Here is a 22128-nt window from a genome sequence, read left to right on the forward strand (position 1 = left end):
TTTTATTCGGGTTTGCTTCCTTCGTTTTAGTTATTTTTGATGTTGGTAATTTCAGCGTTCTCTGAGGAATAGTATATGTTTTCTTCCTATTTTGTGATATGTTCTTCTTTCTGTTTCTTGTTACCCTCTGGGAAGCTTGAACACGACCTACAGGTTTTGGTAAATGTCTGCTGACGTCAAATAATGTTTTAGACATAAAGTTGAACTTTTTTCTTGGGTTGATTGCCATACGGCTTGCTACCCCAGTTACACCAGTCGGTGGTTCAATAGGCTGTTTTGTTTTCACTTTTTTATTTTCGACAACTGTTGGAGCAAATAGGTTCATTAATATCGGTATGCCAGTCGCCATATTTCTGCCTCTTAAATTTGTACCAAGTGGACTCCAAAAACCATTAGAGAAACCCGGTCCGCTTGATTTCTTCGTCCGTTCCAATAACTTTCTTGGTATATCTATGACATCGTTATAGCCCGAAGACAAGTCCGTATTTTCGACTTGATACCCACTCTCAGTTCCTTGGTCTTGCATGTAAGCTTCCTTGTAAAGGTGGTAATGAGGGCCCTGATCTAATGTGGGCTGTGGATGAATTGTCTCAAAAGTGTCCGTTGTAGGTAAAATTGGAATCGGTGTTTCTGTATGTGTTTTATCCGAATTTGGTCCTTTCTTTAAATGTGACGACGTAACTGCATCTGAATAATTAACAAACGATGTAGATTTGTACTCATCAATAGATGTATGTGTTATTGTCGATGATAAATCTTCGATATTAATAGCGGATTGTGCCGACGATGGTAGTGTATGTACAGGATTGCTTCCGGTAGTCGAGTACGTATCAGGGTTTATTACATTATGATCTTTGTTTTGAAGATTTTGTGTTTCATTTGTATCAATTCCCGATATATTCAAACCTGTAGTCGTTACCGTAGCAGGAACCGCCAATGGCAGTATAGTTCGAAAGTCATCTGGAAATGTTGGTTCGCTTGATACTTTCTTCTCTGACTGATATTTAGGAGTAATATTGTCCGCATTGAGCTCTACTATCTTCTTAGATGGGTCTGTAATCAACTGTGTCGACGACGGAACATCTGAAGAAAAACGCAGCGCTGAGCGCGTGGGTACTTGTCGAGATGACGAATTAGATTCAGGATAGGTAGATGCAGATGTGTTAGTACGGACGTTTACCCCATTCGCCTTTGGGTTAATGGTTGGATATTCAACATTACTCACCTTCGGCTGAGTCGCTGGTATCTCCTCCAGTGTTGGAGCCCTCTCCTTGCGATACCATGCATCGTCGGTCAGTTGTTTATTCTGAGGTTCAGGACTACTTTCCATACGCGAGGGATCAAGCGGTTTCTGTCGTCGAAATAGCTGTGCTCCGGAAAAGCTACCTTTACGTATCATCCTAGGTCCGCTTGATGGCACAACCGTAGGAAGGATAGCTTCCACGCTTTGGGCGATATTTTGTTGTTGACTAACCGGATTTGCTTTTGTATTTTGAGATGGTAAAGACACTGGTTGCACTAACACTTGATCCGGTGATGTTTCTGATATGTCCTTGCTAATGATTGTGTTCGGATTAATCACAACATCTTTTGCCGTTGAGTCATGATGATTTTCAGGCCTAGCATTCATATTAAGAAATACTTTGTCATTGGATTTCATTGGTTCTAACGGTGAAGATATTATATGGTTTTGAGAAGGGTGCATTCCGTTGGGAGCCTGTGACAGAACAAGGATTTGAGATGGAACAGCGTTTGTTATATCCTTGCTTTTGTGTTTCTCTGACGTTAAAGTCGCCGTTTTGGTACCTGTTACTGATCTTTGCCATCCCGTCCCAGAGGATTGTGGAAGTTCCTGCTTTTTCTCGTTTATTATTGGTTTGTCCTGATGCCCATTCAGATATTTGCTAAGCGTATTAATCAGATCGCTATGCTTTGAGCCTGATAGAGATTGTATGAGTTTATTGACAATAGCTTCTTTTTCCGAAATTTGCGTAGGATTTGTATACTTTGGTAGAACATCAATCATTTTTGTCTCCGTATTATGTGACACACGTCCGGTCGTCTGTGGTCTATGGACGAATTGATTTCTATTCATAGGTGGTGGCGGGGGAGGTGGTGGTGTTGGTACACCCATAAACTGATTATTTGGTATTGAAATAACGTTATTCCCTTTCTTGCCTGCAGTATTTATCCCTGCTGAATGATCTTTCATTGGAATCATCTTCCATCCGTTTCCATGGTTATTGTGAAGTTTATTAATATCATTGGTTAAAGAGTTCCCCTGTTCCTGCGGATTAGACTCTCGTGAAAATCCCCCAATAAGTTCTACATTTTGTGGTAAATTCTTCGCGGTCGGTCCGTAATTGTTCGGTGATGGTGTAGTAATTTGGCCTATCATGAGTGAGTCGAACGGATGAGATTTGGTCTTTTCCTTTAACTTGCGTGGACTTGCATTATTCTGAACAAAAACATGGTTTGAGGAATCAGCTGGTATCTTTGCTGGTCTTTCGGAATAGGATAGAAAACTCATTCCTCCGTGCATCGCGTTATCTACAATATTTGTCGTAGGATTAGTCTGAATATCGGTCACGAGACTACCCTCTTGTGTTATCAGTGAAGGGTCTGTAGGTCTGAGAACTGACTTTGTGGGTATCGCAGGTGCCTTGGTCACAAGAGGCATTTTGTTCTTTTCTGTATTTCTTGATTTTAAAACTACTTTCACATTCTCCCAGATTCCTGCGGCCTTTAATGATTTTTCTATGGAAGCCCTTATTCTATCTAATAATTGGTTTCCAGTTGTTGGTTTTTGTGCCGATGGCTGTGTTACTTTTTCATTTGTTAGCACAAGTTCAACATATTTATCTATGCCCGCTGATTTCAAAGCTCTGTCAATAGATGACTTGATTTTAACCAGCATATTATGATCAATAGAACCTTTCCTTTTGTGCGATTCTTTATCCAGTGCGTCAGGTCTTCTGCTTACCTCTTGTGCCTCGAGAAATTCCTCTTTGTGCCTGTGCTGGTTTCTGATCTGCGAGTCTGATAAAGATGTATGCATTGGGTGATGCTTCTGTTTCAAAACAGATAGAGACTCGGAATGAGGTGGTTCACCGCGTTTGCTGTTCAAGTATGCAACATCCATTTCCTTCCATGAACCTGCTGCTGTAGGTCTTGTTTCCGGGTGGTATAACTGTGGTTCATGCACTGTATGATGATGTGGTCGTAATTTCATTGGTGTTCGATGACGTAGTGGCTGTGCCATTGTTACTGTTGTAGTTGTTGGTGCTCGAGTTGTAGGCGCGGCAGTAATTCCTTCCTGTTCCTCATTCTTTTTATGACTTTCTTCGTGGGGTTTAACCGGATCCGGGGCGTCGGTGGTATCTCCGAACATCATTTCCTGCATCATTTCCGGATTCATATATCCCATCATTCCTCCAAACATCCCGGCCATAGGATTTCCCATTTGACTCATCATTGCCATTCGTTGTTGTTCATATGGATCCACAACTCTGTGGTGCTGCATCATAGTATGAACAGGAAAGTGAGGCTGTTGAGGATTAAACGGTGCTTTGTTTACATGCGCTGTTCTTGTTGCAACTGTTGTTCGTGCTTCATGAGCTTGAAGCATGGACATAACATTGTTTAAGAGTGAAGAAGCCGATGATGGCGAAGGAACCGGAACTGTAGGGGCTGCCTTACTCTTGTGGGCTTGAAGCAGTTGCAAAATTTGATTCATAGGTGCCTGGGTTGTTGTCTGAATAACTGGTGCATTATTCGGGGAGCCAGCAGCTTCTGAAAGTATCTGCTTTATAATCCTCATTTGTTCTTCATGAGATGCAGGTGATCCAGTTCTTAGAATTTCCTGTTCCTTGTGCTTCGATATCATTTCTTGAAGTTGTGTTAGTATCGTTGGTTCTACTTTAGAAATAGTCGTTGTTGACGGTGTATTTACTTTATTTTTACTTTGAGTAGGCCTAGGAGTATCAACTGTACTAAGTGGTGCCGATATTTCTGGACTTGGAATCTGTGCATTTGTTTGCTGCTCCGTCAATGACGTTTGTGTCGCTGGAATTTCTTTGGTAGGTAGAATATTTGTTGATTTAACGTCAACCGTTTTTTGCTTCATTTGCGTTTCTACATTATTAGATGATTGCTCTTTCGTCGTAACCATTGATGTCTTACTTGAAACTGTCTCGCTGGCAAATAGCGATGGTGATTCCGGAACTTCTTTCGTATGCAAAATTTTCGGATCAGAAGAAAGCGATGTTGGTTCATGAGAATTACCAGACTTCTGTGTAATTTTTGTTTGAACTCTTCCATCAACATTTTTAGAGGGACTTTCTATTTTGGTAACTGGAATGGATGTTGACGCTGGCTCTACTTTATTTACATGCACAGATGCGGTCGGTTCTACTGGGAGTTGGGTTAAGATGTCTTTGGTTGTCTTTGGTTTCACTGGCACTGACAAAACGGGATTGCTAGGTTCCTCCTGTGGTGAATTTTGTACTGGTCCTTCTGTAGGGTTTATTATTTTCTTGTCAGCTGTTTCCATTGTGCTTGGTTCCGCGTTGGATGGAGCATGGTTAATACGTGAGGCCTCTGTTGACAATGGTTTTGTTAAAGGTTGATCTGTATGAGAGGTTTGGGGTAATATAGACGGTGATATGGCTTCTTCAGAAAGAGTCAGTGTCACTGGGTTGTCCTTTTTAGAGGAATTAGCGTGAGAATTAGCTTTACTAAGTTTGTTAGGTGTTTTAGATGGTTGGTTAGTTGTTAGTTTCAACTTAGTGTTTCTGATCGATCCACCTACCTCACCAGCTTTCTCGGTAATAGTAATGACTTCCTGCTGAAGGGTTTTGCCAGAAATACCAGTTCTTGATTTTATTTGGCTAGTATGTCTTGATGACGTTAAAAAATCTCTGAAAGGAGTGTTTGGGGCTCTGTTTCGTAAATCATTATCAGTCCATGGAGGTTCTTGTCTTCTGCCTGTTGACTGTGTTTCACCAGCATCCGTTAATGAATCGACTATGTTCGTATTTCTCACAGGTTCCACAGATCTTGATATCGCTTGAATATTGATTCCGCTCGGAGATCCGACACTAGCTCCATTACGAATATTAACTCTCCTTCTATCCACATCCGCAATACCGTTAGGACGGGATGACCTCTGTGAATGCCGTAATCTTTCCTCGAACGAAGGCGAAACACGAGAAGAAGAAAATGATCGTCTATTAGAAATCTGGCTTGATGTCCCAGAAGCTCTTTGAATACTTTCACTTGTTCGAGTACGTGGAACATTAAATCGACCGCGATCGACAGTCTCTGAAGTAGATGGCATTGCTATTCTTCCAATAGATCTAGAAGGAGAGCGAAGACGACCATTCACCAGGAGACGCTGAGCAACCTCAGTCCTAGGCCTTACTGATGCACGGTTAGATGGTACTTGTAGTTCACGACGTGGGGAAGTGGTAGTTCTTCTTGCAGATTGTGTCACACTTTTTGTAGTTTTTTGCGTATCAGACCTTATAGCAGAGTCTATAGCTCTTATTCTTGTCTCTAATAACTGCATAAGGCGCAATACCTGTGTTGACGTCATTTCCTCGTGTCTCGCAGACATGCGTCGTATGGCCGCCCTTCCTTTTACCAGCGTTGGACTCCCACTGTCTAGCAGAAACACCTTGACCCTGTCTGTAGTCAGACTATCGGCTAATGATTCACGCATATCAATCATTCGTTGACGTTTAGCCATGGTGGGATCTGTTGTAGTCTTTGCGTCAGTCTGTGCTTTTGATCTGCTTCTCTGAAAATAGATATATAAATATATCTATACATTCCTTTTCCATAAATTTCTCTGGTATATTGGTATCAGAAAATGATATAGGAGCGATATATAAGTCTATGTTGTGTTCATATCATTACCTTGTATTATCGATTCTTAATCAGAATTATATTTTGTTTAAATGTCGGAATTTGATTGTGTGATTTAGCTGAATTGCAATGAAAAGCAAAACAAACAAAACACATAAAAATAATAAAAAACAAAAACAAAGAAAATAAAAAACAAACACCAAAAAAAAGAAGAAGAAAAAAGAAGAAGAAAAAAAACACAAAAAATACACAATAAGGAAAATGTATAAAAAGGTGTTATTGCTTTGACTGTTTACAAATTATGATGTATGTAAATCGATGTCAAATTATGGTATCCTTTTGTTCATGCGTATTACACACTGTAGTAGTGCTGTGTTTTAAGTACATAGACCAATACACTAATGAAACTACTGTGTGTACCAAGAGAGGTGAAGGACTTGGAGGCACGGGCGGAGACACGTGACAATCAAATTATAACAGTATGCAAAACAAAGAGAGAATGAAGGTTTCGGTGACATAGACTCCTGGTCATATGACAGTTTGATGTGACTGTACTATTGTGGAGTGTGTGTCGAATTGTATTAGTGCCATTGACTTAATGTAAAATGAGATGAATACAATTCCTTCATAATGAGTTAGAACAAAAGAAAGGAGACAAGCTAAAATATGGATTGTAAAGCGTCCATTCTGATATACTCAAATTCATGGTAGGATACAGACTTAGTACCCTTAGTACGTCATTTTTAACTTTTTACTGAAAAGGCAAAAACGCCTGTGATATTTAACTAGACAACAACACAACAAGGTTGTGTGTTTGTCAGTCAAGATACTTTAGGTTCAGACAAAGGGAGGCGCTATTCTTTAAGCTGTCAGTATTTTTCTGACTTTTCAGCACTAAAGCAAAGCTCTGTGTTTGTCAGTCAAGTTATTATGGTCCTGGTTGAAGGCTATGCAACTCATTAAGACGTACGTGTATTTCTTACCGGGAGCAATGTATTTGTTTCAGTAATAACTCATCCGTTCCTCGTCCGTAGTCGTTATTCATGGGATATTGTCATCTATTTCAAATATTCAAAATTTCGGTACCGAAATGTTCAAGGCCATGGTTGAGAGGCTTTAATAATTATATTGTCCCAGCTCAAAGGTACACGAGGGAGGTGGATAAAAGGGAGCATAATTCGGATAATTAGATTTACCAAATTGTAACTCTGTTTAGATAAGGAAGAGTCTTCGTAAGCTTTATTAAAATTGTTCATTTTATTAACCCTGAGTAAGGGGATCAAGTTAGCTATTGTTGGTACAGGAAAATGACTGGTATGGTTATATATACTTTATATACACAGTAATACATTACTCAGATATGTCAGATATGTAACCTCTAGATGACAGTTTAATTTGATAGACTCTATGGACCTGACCAACCTCCATTGGCTAGTTGACGGGACTGGTAATATAAAGCCTCTCATCCTGAATCAGAAATTGTCAATTCTTAACATCGTATAGCGGGTTACTTTTGCGAGGTGCAAATTTAAACTAGCGACTAGATTTGCTACACAAAGATATTAACGGCTACATATTGTCGCTGGACTGTCTGACTACTGGTCGTCTTATTTCATAATAAAGAGTATATATAGAGGTTGTTGTATATGGTATGTCTTTCATTAGAGTTATTAATTTAAACAAAACAAACTTTAGCGAGAGTTTTTATCAACTTTGGAAAAGTAACTATCGAGAGCTATTCAACAGTTGTAATGTTTAAATCATGTCATTGGAGTTGAATGACACCACTTAATAGTATATCTTTTAACCAACAATACCAGTTTTAGGATTTCACAATATATTTACCTTTTAAATGAAATTTAGGTACATAATGTTAAATTGATAAAGTATATACTTGCTAAAATAAACCTCTATACGGTATATAAAAGAGTCTTAATGTACCTCATCAAAACATAATTGCATTAATCTGGGTCCTCGTGTTTCCTCTGGGAAGGGGTGGGGGCCAAGTTCACTATAGTCTATATTGGTGAAATGACACAATAATTTGTGTATTATTTAGACATATGAGACAACTCGACCATAAATTGGTATGCAAGAACAAAATGACAGTTTAGTAATGTGGATGGTTTTTACTCGTATCTACCTCTAGGGGTAATGGAACGTGGCCAGAAATGTCAATTTAAGCTGGAATTTAAACAATCTTTCTCTCCAAACCGGAACTAAAATCTACAGTTGTAATATTATTTAGGAACTTCGGTTCAAGCATACAATTTTGGGGATGGGATATGACACCCGTGGGAAGGGACTTAAGATAAATGTTTAAGAATACAATCTACTTTACCAGTGCTGTACTGAAATGATAAACAAAACACTTACGTTATGCGGGGGCTTTTATATCTCTTAACATATATTAAATTTTATTGCCCATTTTGGTATCGTGTTGTATATTTACATACCGTAATGAAAGTCAGACAATTGCTTAGGTATCCTGTCTATATAAACAGCTACTCAGACAGACTACTTGGAACCACACTGTAAACCCAGTGACATATATCTATGATGTTCTGACTTTAAAGATGGGCATCTTATTTCAGTTTTTGCTTTGCGAAATACAATTAGGGTATTGTCTTAATATTTCCCTTACAGAGTTATATTTATACCGCAGTAGATCGCCATATCAGAATGTATGGCGTATTTGAATTACATTCATGAATGAATGAATCGTCAATCCGCTTCCATAATATCTTATTTAAAGAGACCTGTCAGCCAAATGCACCTTCGACATTATATTTCATTGAAATGACACTAAAGAGCGTCTCTTTCAATTCAGGGTTCACTGAGCTTATTGTGATGATAGAGTATAAGATATTAAAAAGCAAACCCAGCAATAATTCAACTATAACTGACTGCGTTCTGAGAACTATTCTTATATATGCCATCAAGAGAATTGTGCAAAATACAAACAATATATCAGCACATTTAAAAACAAAAACAAACAAACAAAAAATTAAAAAAAAGACACAGCATATAAACACATTAGATACAGTACTGTATGTGTATATTCTGAAATATGTCACAAGCCATATGAATAAAAACGTGCAAAACAGGTTACGATAAACCCCCAAAACTAAAAAGTCTACAAACAGTGCATTCTTTCTGTAATCCCAAAGAATTTAACAAAAGACATACAAGATATTAGCACCATTGAAAACAAATTGAGAGCTCAATAAAGTAGACCCCAAATTAAACAAACTACATCATACAACTGCCAGTTTTGTTATTCTAGGACTCATCATTGATGCTAAGTGTTGGTACCTAAAAGGTGATTTTTTGTCTACCATCTCACATTGTAATAACCTAAAATATATTGACCGGAACGTTACTTTTTGGGTCTTGTTTGATACCTATTTATCTAATTCCTTTTTCTAGTCTGCAAATAATTATACAACTACATGGGGGTTTTCTGTATCCATTGTGGTGTGCAGTATATCAAATTACCTCCCCTAATTTTGGAGTTATGCCCCTTTGCACAGTTTATCCGGAAGTCATATTTGGAAAAGCTACAAAGACAGGTAAATCACCACCCTCCTTCCAGATTTAACACCTTTATGTTTTGGGTTTTCCTGTTTTATATTACAGGCACGTTCTCCAATTCGTCACGACTTCGACCACGACATACAGAGGTGCTGGCGGTATTTTTCTGGTAGAAAACAGATTGCTCTGCTTTTTTGGAAAGTTTAAATCATTTTACATCACATTTCAGTATAACCTATTTTGTCCATTCAGTTTGAAATTTAATATGATATTATATATGTGAAATTTAATGTGATATTATATATCAAAACATTTATAGTTTCAAGTCGAACATCTAAATAAAGTTAAATATTCTTCCGAATAATATATAAATTATATTATGGTACTTGAGAGTGTACAGAATTGACAGTTTACGGCAATAATAAGTGACAATAAAATTGTAATCTCTGACACCACTCAATCGAGCTCAAAGGTATATATATATAAATACAATACTTCTGTCAATCACTCCCTATTTAACATTACAATTAGCATTATTGAAACAGTATCAGGGATGTGTTGTAATAGTTCGTCAATCACTTCTACAACATCAAAGAATCGTATTTTTGTAAGAGAGCTCTACAGAAAATCAGAGTCTTTGAATCCACATCTTGGAGAGTTATATATTAATAAAACAATGTGTATTCTAACACATGTTTGGAACAAATAACTGTAAATAATTATGTTAATTTATTTTTTATAAAAGTTAATGTACTGGCAGGAATTTCAGTAGCGCTTTGTAATTATGTCATGATTTCCAAACAAGCACTGGAACAACATCGATATCAAATTCATGTATCTATGAGTTTATATAGCGCATAGTCCTGTTAGAAGGACACACACGTATACATGTGTGCACAGTCCTGTCAGAGGGACACACACGTGTACATGTGTGCACAGTCCAGTCAGAGGGACACACACGTGTACATGTGTGCACAGTCCTGTCAGAGGGACACACACGTGTACATGTGTGCACAGTCCTGTCAGAGGGACACACACGTGTACATGTGTGCACAGTCCTGTCAGAGGGACACACACGTGTACATGTGTGCACAGTCCTGTCAGAGGGACACACACGTGTACATGTGTGCACAGTCCTGTCAGAGGGACATACACGTGTACATGTGTGCACATTCCTGTCAGAGGGACACACACGTGTACATGTGTGCACAGTCCTGTCAGAGGGACACACACCTGCATTTATGTGTATATTTACTGGTAGATTTGGAATCAAACTAGCAATGCTCAAAGGAAAACATGGAGGTATTTAGGCAGGTGGTCAAGAAGCAAATATGCTTATCAGAAAACCGACCACAGCTATTGCTTCTGCTATTGCTTATTCGAAATATCCATCTGAATAAAATTAGCATGGCGAGTTTCTATTCTAAATTCCAGGTTTTAAATGTACGTCATGTTACCATACCATTTATTAAATACATAAACGTAAGTACAACTATATATGTTATATGTAAACACGAAAATACAGGTTATATATCACTTCGGAATTAACCCAACCTGTTTCATTGGATAGTTAATGTCACGTGACTTTAGTCTGCGAAGTTATAGACGGAGGCAACATGACTGCCGACGTCATTATAACGAGTGTTGAGCCTTCGACGTCTGAATATGCTATGTTTGGTGCATTCATTTCATTTCAGTGATAAAACAAATCAAGCGCTTTGGATGAATATTTAGCTCCGTTATAGGGTCGCCATATTCATAAAGTCCTAAATTGTGAGAATGTCTTGTATTTATTTTCTATGTGTCGCCATATGTTCTAACTGGCCAAGAAGCACTTTACTCTCAATCATTCTCGTTGCCTCCAGGAATAGAGAATCTAACTATATGCTCAGGCCACCACAATTTTTAGAAATGCCCAAAATGACATAAAAAACCAAAACCTGGTTTATTTAATGCGATACAAAATCACTTTTTTTTTTTACAAATTAGAATATTCATTTACAAATTATATATTTTTTTATTCACAAATGACAACTATTATTGACAATTTATAATATTCTCTTACAGAGCATTATCCGTACTACTATTCTAGTTGTTTGTAAATAGTATCATTGTGGTTATAAAATACATTTTATTTCCAATCTATGTAAATATTTTGTGATGAGAACCTTTGTAATTATTTTACTTTTGTTCAATCTATTTGCTTTATTTTACAATACATCAAGTCGAAATCAAATTCATAATTCCATAATTCCATCACAATGTATATATATTGTGTTACATCATCAGGGTAACACATAACAGTAAAGTATGTCTGCTATACCAATTACAATATCCCTGTGGTCAGTCAGTGTGACCATTATATACCATCTGATACTGTGATATCCACCTATCTGACCCTCAGGGTACGCCTTAAAGTCATCAATGAACTGTATGACAGTTCAATTGGTAAATCCGTGAAGTCGATCGTACATTAACGCACTGATGTTTTTTTATCTTGATTTCTGATGTAGGGGGCCATTGATATATAAATATATGCATTGTTAATATATGACAGGTAGGACCGGCGAACAATATAGTCATTATCGGGACGACCGCTGGCTGATCGAATGGTTATATATGTCTTAGTGTCGTCAATGATCACGCAGTATGATGATAAATGCATCAAAAGGCAAGTAAATGATATAATAATAAATTACGCATTATTAATAAATTCAGTTGAGGAATATTTAACATCAAATTGCTCATACAGATCCTTAGTCATACTAGGATAGTGCAGAATTTCGGAAATTGAGAGATCATGTTATCCGCCTAAAATATAAGATTATTGGCAGGGTTGTGCGATACACCCGTGATTTAACAAATATGATAATTTATCTAATACATTTTAAGATGCTAAAGTATAACAGTGTGATTTTTGAGGCTATAATTATATCTGTTGATAAAAGTTTGACAGGTAGGAAGCACCTTCCTTTCCAAAATCTAAAATATATAAAAGGGTCGAGGGTCTATCTCTAGTGGAGGCATTGTGGAATAAACTTTGATTAATTAGGCTCTCTGTTACATTGAAGACGAAACCTTTGCATTTTGAAGTTGTGCTATTGATTGAGTAACCCACATTTGTATTTCAGCAAATATAGTTAGGGAAAATGCCTGAAGGCAACGCAATTTTGAAACACAAACTGTAGTTTAAGATCGATTTACCTAGTAATAAATTAATCTAAAATAGATAATTGTGTGTTTGGGAGGTCGGCTGTCACGATTGTGGCAATTGTTAGGAAAGGTGTGTGGTCATCTGCCCGACCACGTGGGTTTTTCCTCGGAATCTCCAGGTTCCTCCCACAGACCCTCGAGCCGTTCCATTAGGGTCAACCGGCGTGATTTACATAAGTTGGTATAACTTGTTTGACAATTGTTAATAGATCAAGTTTACCTTTATAAGCACCATTCACTTATCTGTACCCTTTTCAATCTATCAGAACGAGTGAGCTCGTAACATCATTCTCAAAAAAGACAATATTTTTCATCCTGGTACAATTCAAACATGTATATCATTTTTTATTAATGTGTTTACATCTTTGATAACTATAAATAAGTACAGAAAATGAAATATTGCTAAAATATTATGTTTTTATGGCAGAAATTTGTATTTTATACATCATTGTTACATATTTAGCGTACGATAGTGGATATTAAAGGAAAGATAACACGAAACGTGACATCACGGTAACTTTGGGTGCGTGGTACAAAACAGCAAGATTTGTGACATCAAAGGCCATTTAACAATGAAAAATGTTTGTCTGCATTAAGACATGTAACGTTTATAACCCATACCTGTGTGTCAGGCGTGTAATTTGCTAAGGTTAACACTCATGACTATATCAAACAATCACAGGTTTCTCATTATTATAATTAATTAGCGCGTGAGCTATTATGCCATTTCTAATTAGTCACGTTCCAGATATGAATAAATTATGATGAAAAGCCATTTCATATTAACACGTGTACAATGAATCAAGGGTATGGCAGAATTTTTCTTTTCTGTAAGAAATATATATATTTTTGTATAAGATGTATATAGCTTTATTTTTCTTAATTGCTTAATTATGATTAACTTCATCGCTCTTTTGATATTCCAATTTGATTATTTTTAACTGTTCCAAAGAAAAGTTTGGCGTTGATACACAATCGAAATACATCGACATTAGACTAGTATAGGACATACGCATATCTTTTTCAACTTTCAAATTGCCATATTGTCTGCCCCTAGCATTACTGAAGAATCCGCGTAGCATCGTGAACGTGTCCACATAGTATCGCTAGCGAGTCCATGTAGTATCGTTAACGATTCCACTTGGCATCACGAACGAGTCTTCTTAGCATCGCTAACGAATATATGGTTTCACTGACGAGTCAACAAACGATGAACCAGATGTGTGTGGCCATTTTAAGTTCCATGTTTAGCAAACTCTTTCTATTGATTAAATTATTAATATATTTACAGAAAACGTGTTTTTTTTTATTTGATTCGTCTTGCTAACTAGATATTAAGTGGATCAAGAAGAGTCTTTTAGTCAACGTGGAATTCAAAATAGCATAGGTATGATATAAGTATATAGTTATTGATAAGACTATTTATACTGAGATAGGTTTATAAGTACCGGTTTATACCCTGGGTAAGTTGTATAGCCCTTAAGAGTCGTATCAAGCATAAAATGAAAACAATTCAGTGCTGTTCTTTCAAAGTCGTTAATATGGTGATATGCGCTAAACCTAATTAGATTCCATTAAGTATCCGTCAATAAGTATACATATTTTTTTTTCATGTTGTCGAAATATTTGTACTTTCCGTTAAAACATTTTTATTGGGATCAACATACCATCAACCTTGATTTGCGTTGGTCTTTACTTTACTAAACTTAATCTGACCACACTATGCATGTATTTATTCTGACTCCTAGCGTATAAACAGACAATAGAGATCAACTCTAGATCTTAGAACAGTACACACGCTATAAACTGTCTTTATTATAAAAAATGTGAAAATATTTTACAAAATACACGGAAGTGGTGAGTCTGCCTTTTCCATCTTATTTTCGACATATGTGCACACGAAGGTGTCATAGGTCAGATGTTATGAAGTTCTCGGATGTGCACATCAGAGAATAGTCCAAGCGAAAGAATTGTATCACGATTTCTGAAACAATGGATATGTTGTAGGCCATCGGTCACTTCTCGTTAATCTGTGTGACTCATTAGGGCGGACTGAAATTAACAGGTTATGACAAATGGGTACAAGATGACATACACAATATTTACTAAGGGGGAAAATGCTATAAGTAATTGTTTACACCTTAACCTCAGCTTGGAGGTAAGAAGATCGTTGACCCCTTATGACCCATGAACACGTTCAGTTGACCTAGAGCGGATTGCCTTGTTTCCTCCGTGGACTTTCCTGACGGATACGCACGATAGCCAACCTGCAACTGTCACTTTTTTCAGATTTATGATTTTGGCAAAAAGGAAGTAACTGTGTGTCCACATTTCATGAATTGTATTAATTAAATGCCTCCTTTGTGTCAAATCGTGTTAAAAATGTCGGTTTTTATATTTACACAAGAAATTACTGTTTCGTTTTTATGAAATAAATGTCATTGCTGAGCTGTTGATGAAGGTAACGATGCGACAAGGATAATTTGTTTTGTTGATATGCTTGTGACTTTTTTTTAAACCAGTCAAAATATTACTCTAAAGAAATAATTAATCACTTTAGTCATTCATTTGATGTTCTGGAACTAAACACAACGGTTTTACACAGAGACTCTTTAAAGTTACATGTTTTAACTTTTCCATTTCTAGTCGACGGGCTTTGTGGTGGATTTTTCGCGGAAATATAACATGTGTTTTCTCTATGATTCCTTTGAAATAAAAACTTCAATAATGATGGAAATAGTTGAATTGTGATGCTTTTTACACCTCCCCATTATAATTGTTAAATTGTTCGACATACTTTTAAATCTGTCTAACTTCCTAGATTTCGACACTCGGTCCACATTGACGAGTCATAGAAGAACAGCCGTATAGAATCTACCTACGAGTATCAATGTTTCTACCGGGCGTATTTGGCCAAGATAGATCATATTATTTGCGGAAAAAATCTGATATGCGAATTCATATTTTTTAGTCATATGAATGAATTCAGGAAAGCCTTCAAATGCGACATCATTTTTGATAGGTTGGAGGTTTCTTTCAAATTGCTATTTCATAGTTTAAGCAAGTGTCACGTAAGTTTGGCTGATCACAGATTTCTTGCTTGAGCATGAGAATGATCTAACGAATACGGCCCTGGAAGGAAAAGTGTCTTCTGCTTCACCGACAACACCTCATCAAATCTGGGTCAAATCTAGGGTAAAGTCACATTCTCAAAATGAGAATTAGCATGACATCAATGGAACCATATATCAGCAATGCATGAACGCTGATCTTACTTCAGTTCGCATAAGGAAATGGAATATTCCGAATAAGATCAGAATCAACCTACAATATAGTCTATATCAACATTCATCTCTCGAAACCTTTTGTTGTTATATATATATATATTGTTTTCAGAAAAGTTCTTACTTGTCCAAATTGTTCTCGCTATGGAATATAATTGGTTTACATCTTTATATCAGTGAATGAGTAGGTATTTAGGTATATGCATTCCATGCATAGTAATTACATGCGTTTAATTTAATTAAATTTCCTAATGAGTTGATCCATATTTATATTTTAACATAGGCACGTGAACTTTAGGTTTGATTCAACGAAAGGACGGTGTAATTGCGGTAGATATTTTTTGGTGTTAAAATATGAATGAATTTCATTAAAACTGTGACTTTATGAAGGATTACATTCCATTATAATTATGAAAATGGAGAGGTTTGTATGTTAATGTCACAGCTCGTGACGTTTGGTGTCAGATACACCCTAACATAAACATTACGGACACACTATAACGATAACTTAAACATAAACTTTCGTGCAAATATGTACTTCTTTTAAGTGTTGCAGCTATCAACGTTTCCTTACAGCACGAAAACAAAAGTCTCATGATTATAAAGCATAAATGTTCTTTCATGTGTATGTATCCAAGAGCAGATATTAATAGGTTAGTTATGGGTTGTAGGTAGTTATTGGTAATATATAGGTATGGGCTATCTATGGTTATGTTTTATAGATAGTTATGGAATATATATAGTATGGGTTATATTTAGTTATGGATTATCTATATCAATGGGTTATATATAGTTATGGATTATCTATATCTATGGGTTATATATAGTTATGGATTATCTATATCTATGGGTTATATAAAGCTATGGATTATCTATATCTATGGGTTATATATAGTTATGGATTATCTATATCTATAGGTTATATATAGTTATGGATTATCTATATCTATAGGTTATATATAGTTATGGATTATCTATATCTATAGGTTATATATAGTTATGGATTATCTATATCTATAGGTTATATATAGTTATGGATTATCTATATCTATGTGTGATAGATAGTTATGGATTATCTATATCAATGGGTTATAGAAAGTTATGGATTAAATTTAGTATGGGTTATAGATAGTTTTGGATTATTACTGTTGACTGTACAAAATACGGACACTATGTTAACACATGCCAACACGTATTCAGATTTAGAAATAGCAGAATTAATTACACCGCACTAACAGCTGTTTCATATTTCTAGAACTCGTCAGTGATGTTTAGGACCTTGAATGTTGAGACGACGGAAGATAAATCCAAAATAGTTCGGAAGGAAGTTTTGATTGATTAATGTTAAGATGTCGGCAGAAACTCAGAAGTCCTGATTGGATGATGGGATATCACAGGGGAAAATGATAAGATAATACTGCTGGGTATATCGGAATATCACAGCGGAATATTATTGGATAAAAACAGGTGAGTATGTTATATAACATGTTGGGAAGTTTGTGATATTACTTCTGATGATGGTCATTGATTGACACAGGTTGATTAAGGGATATACCAGTTTTTTTTGTTTTTATTTTCTGAAATTTATAAATAAAAATTATAAATAAAATGGAGACACATAGTGAAAACATAAATAGAATTAAAACGTTTTCTAGTGATTTGGTTTGTTTGGTTTGTTTTTGTTTAACGTCCTATTAACAGCCAGGGTCATTTAAGGACGTGCCAGGTTTTGGAGGTGGAGGAAAGTCGGAGTACCCGGAGAAAAACCACCGGCCTACAGTCAGTACCTGGCAACTGCCCCACGTAGGTTTCGAACTCGCAACCCAGAGGTGGAGGGCTAGTGTTAAAGTGTCGGGACACCTTAACCACTCGGCCACCGTGGCCCCCGTTTTCTAGTGACCAGGACGTACGAAATTTAAGTCGAGTCAAGGCAACTGTAACTTAAATAATGCATGAGATTTGCAGATGATATATACTTTAATATTAATGATTTCATGTCTTATAATTATACATGTATTATGTAATAATTTATCTTTTAAATGTATGAGATGCAGTTTCGAAATGCATTCGTCACTCCAAATAAATGATGATAAATTGTACAAGCACAGTACAAAAAAAAACACAAGGTATTATCACCTTCCAAAACGAAGTAAGAGTTAGATACACTAGAGCCATATATACCTTAAAACTCAGCCATACAGCTGTTTCGTTCGTCTAGGGGCCCTCAGTGATGCTATAGGAGATGACCAAACACGCGAATCAAGACAAATGATATGACAAACTCTTGACGGGAGGTACTCTTATCCTGTCGTGATGTTTAGAAGAAATATTCTAGTGTTCGTATTCAGAACAGAACCTTGAAGACTATCAAGAAGTATCTGGTTTTACATGAACATTAATACCATTTTCAGATTTGTTATGCAAAGCGTCAAAGTGAAGTATTTTGATAAAAGATAGAAAACAATCAAATTACCTTACCTTTGTATATCATACTGTCCTAATCAAAATAAATCACTCTAGAGGTCGCAGTCATTTTAGGTTTTAGGACCTAAATCGTCCCTTTTAAATATGTGTATAGTGATAGATACATAATGATGTGTAAGAATGAATATAAAATCTCGTCATGTTAGTTTCTCCTTCTTTGATACACTATCGTTTTGATTATGTAATTACAGTAAGCGGTAATCCTTTTATGAAATACAATTATATCATCCCTTCTGATTTTAATTTTGAAATAGTATTCAGGTAGTGGGTGGGAGGAGGGGGGTGGGGTGTGTGTGTGTGTGTGTGTGGGGGGGGGGGGGGGGGGGGGGGGGGGGGGGGGGTGTCATACAAAACTTCGAGTCTGAATAATCGAGGTTTATTTGTTATATGATTTGAATATCGGGACTGAACCTTACGACTTACGATAACGAAGTTTGGTTGCACATATCGAGAAATGTTTTCGTTCCTCTAGCGATGAGGCAGGACGTCACAGCTATAGAAATCCATAAGAGAGAAAGAGAAGATAAGAAATTGATAGTATAATTACAGTTATCAAACATACCTACACATTGATATTGATAAAAGAGGGTCATAGTGGATCACACACCTTGAACTATTTTTACTCAGATTGTGCACATACAAGACAACAAGGCGTGTTTGTGTTGCATCTGTACAAAATATTACAATTTATAGCAATATAACTTGTATTGTTCCTCCGAATTTTCTAATGCTTCACCTCATTTCTAAAGAGAAATTACGGAAGCCGTTCCTTTTTGAAATATATTTGGTCTTCCTGGCCTGACAATGATCGTCTTCGCTAATATACCTAACCCCCAATAGACTTTGCCTTCTGTTTTTACAAAAAAGTCATCCTAGGAGAAATGATAGAACAAAAAATCTACAGAACTTCAAAATTAAAAAACGAAAACAACACCATCATTATTTCGATGAGGCTCCCACCTCATTTGACGGGCATACGAAATTTGGTCACGATCCAACCCTCTTAAGCACTCTTGAGTAATGAGACGAACGCCATAAGAAACTCGTCTTCATTCAGTAAGAATGCCGCCGCGCTCATTCAGTGTTTATGTTATTGCTCAATTGGGCACCAAATTGAGGTCGTTTCGTTTAGGCCCCTAACTCACTTTATATGTATGCGAAATTTAGTCAAGATTCAACCGTCCTCCTAAGTCCTATTGAAACGATGAGACGAACGCCTTAAGAACCCGTTTACATTTTGTAAGAATGCTGACGCGCTCATTAAATTTGGATGTCACGTTATTATACAACCGAGGTCCTTAACTAACTTGATGTGCTTACGAAATTAGGTCAAGATCCAATCGTCCTTAGTACTCTTAAAATGATGAGACAAATACCTTAATAACCCGTCTTCATTCAATAAGAATGCTGACGCTCACATGTAATTTTTAAAATCGACGATAAAACAAGCCTAAAATGTGAATAAAACTATAGATTTGCAAGAAAACCGTTTGAAAATAAAATGTTACAAAGACCAGTTTTCCTACTTGTAAGTGTCCTCTGCTCATCGATAGATAATACCCGTCATCATATAGTAATATGTATAACTGCATCATACTCAAGGTCCGATCTAAGACTCGTCAGTGATGTACCCGTCATATCATAGTAATATGTATAACAACATCATACTCAAGGTCCGATCTAAGACTCGTCAGTGATTATACCCGTCATATTATAGTAATATGTATAATTACATCATACTCAAGGTCCGACCTAAGACTCGTCAGTGATTATACCCGTCATATTATAGTAATATGTATAACTACATCATACTCAAGGTCCGATCTAAGACTCGTCAGTGATTATACCCGTCATATTATAGTAATATGTATAACTACATCATACTCAAGGTCCGATCTAAGACTCGTCAGTGATTATACCCGTCATATTATAGTAATATGTATAACTACATCATACTCAAGGTCCGATCTAAGACTCGTCAGTGATTATACCCGTCATATTATAGTAATATGTATAACTACATCATACTCAAGGTCCGATCTAAGACTCGTCAATGATGATACCCGTCATATCATAGTAATATGTATAACTACATCATACTCAAGGTCCGATCTAAGACTCGTCAGTGACGATACCCGTCATAATATAGTAATATGTATAACTACATCATACTCAAGGTCCGATCTAAGACTCGTCAGTGATGATATCCGTCATATTATAGTAATATGTATAACTACATCATACTCAAGGTCCGATCTAAGACTCGTCAGTGATTATACCTGTCATATTATAGTAATATGTATAACTACATCATACTCAAGGTCCGATCGAAGACTCGTCAGTGATTATACCCGTCATATTATAGTAATATGTATAACTACATCATACTCAAGGTCCGATCTAAGACTCGTCAGTGATTATACCCGTCATATCATAGTAATATGTATAACTATACATCATACTCAAGGTCCGATCTATGACTCGTCAGTGACGATACCCGTCATAATATAGTAATATGTATAACTACATCATACTCAAGGTCCGATCTAAGACTCGTCAGTGATGATATCCGTCATAATATAGTAATATGTATAACTACATCATACTCAAGGTCCGATCTAAGACTCGTCAGTGATGATATCCCCAAACCTGATTAGAAATTGACCACATAAAAATATATAGAAGCCTAAAACAAATAATAATGATATAAGAAGGGGATCGACACTTATTCCAATATTAATTTATATTGTTATTTGATGTTTCAGAAAAGAAATATCTAACTATGCTTATCACAGGTATACTACTTGTTGTGGGAGCATAATTACAGTTTTATGTGAGCTGAAAACAAAACTGTGACATGTGACATTTGATATGTCGTTTGGTAGTTTGTAAGCACGTTTATTACATTTTTACCAGTGAAATATCAAAAATTCTTCATTCTATAAAAGTGATATTTTACACTTGTGAAAAATATCATATTTTTCACTAGTGAAAAATGTCACTTTTGCTGATTTGACCAATCAAATTAATGATTAGAAAATACCAAAATAATTGACCAATCAGAAAGCCCGACATATATGTAAGCGGTAAACGTAAGCAAACTTTCGCTGCGCACTCGTGAAAAATATCAAAATATTAGCCCCACTCGTGAAATATATTTGGTATTACTGAAGACACTGTTATATATCCTCTATATATCAGATACTCGTTAACAACGCAGATTAGATTATGCATTTAATGTCCACAGTGTTCCAACATATAATCGAACCTTAACCCAGCGGATTGTTACAGACGCAACTATATCATGATATGATTATTAATCTATATGGATGAAGTTTAGAGATTTGTCCTTTAAGTCGGTACCAGTCAACTCCCCCACGCGGGTTTCGAACCCGCAACCCAAATACGTAAGTCTACCTTATATAGACATAGCCTTCGAATTCTATCTTAACCGATCCTAACCATTGTGTATTTCTGTACACTTTTCATGACTTTGCCATCTTGACCTATCTTAGCCGATGTCTATTTCTGTATTCTTATCAGCAGTGTGCAATCTTTCTTTTAACCGAAATTATACCAATTGTTTTTCTTCTGTATTTTTGTCAGTAGCGCTCTCTTTCGATCTTTCAAATAACCTACACCATAACTTACATGTACTTATGTACTATTATCAGCAGAAATCACCTTTGATGTTTCCAATAACCGAAATTTTAACCTATGTACATAACCTTACTGTATCAGCAGT

At 36.3% G+C, this 22128-nt stretch overlaps 1 protein-coding gene across 1 annotated transcript in view; it reads right to left on the minus strand.

The window, feature by feature from the left end:
• Positions 1 to 22128, minus strand: part of LOC117315093 — a 39012-nt gene that overhangs the window by 15567 nt on the left and 1317 nt on the right. Inside the window, exon 2 of the mRNA XM_033869240.1 lies at positions 1226 to 5800. Coding sequence (XP_033725131.1) covers positions 1226 to 5800 — 4575 coding nt within the window. The remainder of the gene's footprint in view (positions 1 to 1225; positions 5801 to 22128) is intronic.

The sequence above is a fragment of the Pecten maximus genome, chromosome 17, assembly GCF_902652985.1.
Source record: "Pecten maximus chromosome 17, xPecMax1.1, whole genome shotgun sequence".
Lineage (NCBI taxonomy): Eukaryota > Metazoa > Mollusca > Bivalvia > Pectinida > Pectinidae > Pecten > Pecten maximus.